Source organism: Lottia gigantea (assembly GCF_000327385.1).
Source record: "Lottia gigantea unplaced genomic scaffold LOTGIsca_864, whole genome shotgun sequence".
NCBI lineage: Eukaryota > Metazoa > Mollusca > Gastropoda > Lottiidae > Lottia > Lottia gigantea.
In genome coordinates this window covers 1-4,380 of record NW_008710845.1, presented here as the reverse complement: position 1 = coordinate 4,380, position 4,380 = coordinate 1, and the positions used below count along the sequence as shown (strand labels likewise).

The window sequence follows — 4,380 nt, the reverse complement described above, 5'->3', positions numbered from 1 at the left end:
AAATCAATGTTAGAAGATAAGATCCTAGGACATCCTAGAATCAATGTTAGAAGATAAGAACCTAGGATATCCTAGAATCAATGTTAGAAGATAAGAACCTAGGATATCCTAGAAACAATGTTAGAAGATAAGAACCTAGGATATCCTAGAAACAATGTTAGAAGATAAGAATTTATGATATCCTAGAATCAATGTTAGAAGATAAGAACCTAGGATATCCTAGAATCAATGTTAGAAGATAAGAACCTAGGATATCCTAGAATCAATGTTAGAAGATAAGAACCTAGGATATCCTAGAATCAATGTTAGAAGATAAGAACCTAGGATATCATAGAAACAATGTTAGAAGATAAGAACCTAGGATGTCCTAGAATCAATGTTAGAAGATAAGAAACTAGGATATCCTAGAAACAGTGTTAGAAGATAAGAAACTAGGATATCCTAGAATCAATGTTAGAAGATAAGAACCTAGGATATCCTAGAATCAATGTTAGAAGATAAGAACCTAGGATATCATAGAAACAATGTTAGAAGATAAGAACCTAGGATGTCCTAGAATCAATGTTAGAAGATAAGAAACTAGGATATCCTAGAAACAGTGTTAGAAGATAAGAAACTAGGATATCCTAGAATCAATGTTAGAAGATAAGAACCTAGGATATCCTAGAATCAATGTTAGAAGATAAGAACCTAGGATATCCTAGAATCAATGTTAGAAGATAAGAACCTACGACATCCTAGCACTAAGATCGTTTCGAGAATACACAGCCTGATCTGATTGGTTTTAAAATAAATAAAATAGGGGCCACTATCACCAATTTTAAATGAACTTGACACCAGATGAAACAGTATCAATCTTATAATCTCTCCTTATATTTGATTTTAAATTTATTTACTACCCAAGTATTCGGCGACGATATGAAGTGGCTCTCATTTTAAACTTTTTCATTGCCATAGATACAAATAGATGACTATATACCTCAATACCATAGTCATAGTTTTACTAAAACCTTAAGTTTAACCTTTTGAACACTGAGTGTTAATAAAATAACACTTCATATACCCTGAACTCCAAGTAATAAAACTTTAAGAGTATAATGTTAATGCTAAGTGATGTCATGTGGTAACGGTTATTTGACCGACTGCTCGGTTTGAAGGGGTTAAATAATTTAGTCTGAATTTTAAAGAAGTTGATCAACATACAGATTGGGTTCATCTTTTTCATTGAAACTAAACAATAACGGTGTCACGCTTCTCGCGAACTCATGTTCTTCAAACTGTCCTGCTGCCTCTACTTTAGTTCCTTCTTGTTTAAATAATAACGGTAATCCTGATTTATTTACTATCCAATATGGTGCTGCTATAGAAACCTACAATATAATATTATAGTTACCATAGAAACCTTACATATTGATAATAACCACAGCATCATGATATCAGCTGATCTTAAATATCTCAGTCCATGATTTGAATGAGTAATATATTAGAAACAAAAGGACTGTAATAACTGTAGGAGATTAGTCTGAGCAAACTATATCGACACTAATACAACATGTCTAGCCTACTGAGTGAATTTATCAATGGCTCACTGTAAATCATCCAGTCGTTCCAAAACCAAAACCTAATGACTTGTCAGGCTGGTAGATCCTTTGGTCAGAGCTGAACAAGTTATCGAACTCATTTAGTACTCTGTTCCAACTTTTATTCTATGAATTCTGAATGTGGATTCACCAATCGAGCTTGGCCACAGTAATACGTACCCCTATAGTTCCACCAGGTCCAGACTGTATCCTCATAGTTAATTCTAATAGTCTCTCTAATTTATCATAGAGACGTAATCTTACACGATATTTATAAGATAGTTTGGGTGGTATGTTCACTTCTCTACATGACTCAAAATTCTCCAGATGAATCCCAACTTCAAAATCTTTAGTTATATCAGCCTGAAAAATACATTATGATAATCTATCTGTTATTATTTTGGAGACAAGGGCAATAACTGTATTTCTAATTATTTTACGTCATATAGTTTTTAGATTACTAGAGATATTGGTATGTTTTATATAATAATGTTATTCTAATATTACTTACACCATGTATAGCTGCCTGTTTACCACCTTTTAGATTACTAGAGATATTAGTATGTTTTATATAATAATGTTATTCTAATATTACTTACACCATGTATAGCTGTCTGTTTACCAGCTTTTAGATTACTAGAGATATTGGTATGTTTTATATAATAATGTTATTCTAATATTACTTACACCATGTATAGCTGTCTGTTTACCAGCTTTTAGATTACTAGAGATATTGGTATGTTTTATATAACAATGTTATTCTAATATTACTTACACCATTTATAGCTGCCTGTTTACCAGCTTTTAGATTACTAGAGATATTGGTATGTTTTATATAATAATGTTATTCTAATATTACTTACACCATGTATAGCTGTCTGTTTACCAGCTTTTAGATTACTAGAGATATTGGTATGTTTTATATAATAATGTTATTCTAATATTACTTACACCATGTATAGCTGTCTGTTTACCAGCTTTTAGATTACTAGAGATATTGGTATGTTTTAAATAATAATGTTATTCTAATATTACTTACACCATGTATAGCTGTCTGTTTACCAGCTTTTAGATTACTAGAGATATTGGTATGTTTTATATAATAATGTTATTCTAATATAACTTACACCATGTATAGCTGTCTGTTTACCAGCTTTATTACTAGAGATATTGGTATGTTTTAAATAATAATGTAATTCGATTGGTAGAAGACTCTGTATCGTCAGGGGAGGTAATAAGGTGATTGTATGTCCAGGAATGTTTGGCATTGATAATGGATCTTCTAGCTCCAGTTCATTGGCTACTTCTTCATTCGTAGGATAGTTCTCTCTTCTTACACAAACACAGAATCTGTCAAAATACAACACTATCTATTTTATAACTGTAGAATATTCCCAGTACCCACTTCAGGCTCCTGATCAGCAAGGTCGTTTACTTTACTTCGTTCATCATCTTCATAATATCAAGCTATTACTCTCTTCAGCCTATACCTTGACTACAATAGCAGTCTTTTCTGTATCACACAAGTTTGTAAATGCAGTTATTTGATTGGAGCAACAGAGCTGTATATGCTGATACATGAGTGGTGACTATTGCAGTCAAGGTATAAGAAGAAGGTTGTAATAGCTCGACTAAATTAAAATTGCAAGAAGAATTATCAGATTATGAGTGTTGCTAACCATACACACTGAATGAAGGCTCTAAATAAAAAAATATCAGAAATGAAATGAGTTTTATTATCCAGCTTTCTGCTCCTGATTTGGCTGATGAAGCAAGCAGTGTGCAATGAGGAAAATTAGTTTTATTTCAAACTGTCAAGGAAACTTTTAAAATGGACAGCCTGAAAATATATTTTATAGTTCCAGTATGAAATAAAAAAATAAAAATAATACATACCGATACACGCCATGTCCTTCTATTGGATTACACTGTTTAATACTATCATCAATTTGACCTTTATTGATAACATGCAGCCATTTGATTGGTTGCTCACAATAGTTGAGTGACAGTTCAAATGGTCGCGCCCATAATTTATAATATACAGAATAAAGAGGTAAGGGGGTGGGGGTGTCTGGCAATATCACCATACTCTCATACTGACCTATAATAGAGAAACAACAATTATTTACAAGGATAACTTCACGAGGATCTTTTCTACCAGCTGATCCTTGACCTCTTGGCTATGGTCTTTCTCTTATTTATAGTACCCATTTCCAGTTGTATCACATGGAATAAGGAGGAAAGATGATTAGCACCCACTGCCACAAATTGTTAAACTAGGAAAATTGTGCCATGTAAAGAGATCTAATGATTTTTGGCACATTAAGCAATAAGTTACTTCCAGTTAGCCTACCTGATAGATCATTATGTTCTAGTTTCAACTCTACAGGGCTGTCTAGTTTATTCACCAACATCAAAGCTGAACTTAGTGTAATAACTTTTCCTGCTGATCCAACTTGTTTTACTTCATACTTCATTCTGATAGGAAATAATGGTCTCTGAAAATATACAGAAACTTACATCATTATACAGCAATATACATTATTATACAGCAATATACATTAAAATACAGCAATATACATTATTATACACTAATATACATTATTATACAGCAATATACATTAAAATACAGCAAATATACAGCAATATACATTATTATGCAGTAGTTTACATTATTATACAGTAATATACATTACTATACAGTAATATACATTATTATACAGCAATGTACATTATCATACAGCAATGTACATTATTATACAGTAATTTAGATTATTATACAGTAATATACATTATTATA

General features: G+C 31.6%; 1 protein-coding gene across 1 annotated transcript in view; it reads right to left on the bottom strand.

The window, feature by feature from the left end:
- LOTGIDRAFT_176257 (hypothetical protein) overlaps positions 1 to 4,078 on the bottom strand; it is a gene marked incomplete at both ends in the record, with an annotated part of 11,048 nt that extends 6,970 nt beyond the window's left edge. The window contains 5 exons of the mRNA XM_009067821.1: positions 1,232 to 1,370; positions 1,761 to 1,943; positions 2,708 to 2,930; positions 3,477 to 3,681; positions 3,934 to 4,078. Coding sequence (XP_009066069.1) covers positions 1,232 to 1,370; positions 1,761 to 1,943; positions 2,708 to 2,930; positions 3,477 to 3,681; positions 3,934 to 4,078 — 895 coding nt within the window. The remainder of the gene's footprint in view (positions 1 to 1,231; positions 1,371 to 1,760; positions 1,944 to 2,707; positions 2,931 to 3,476; positions 3,682 to 3,933) is intronic.
- Between the last annotated feature and the right edge of the window lie 302 nt (positions 4,079 to 4,380).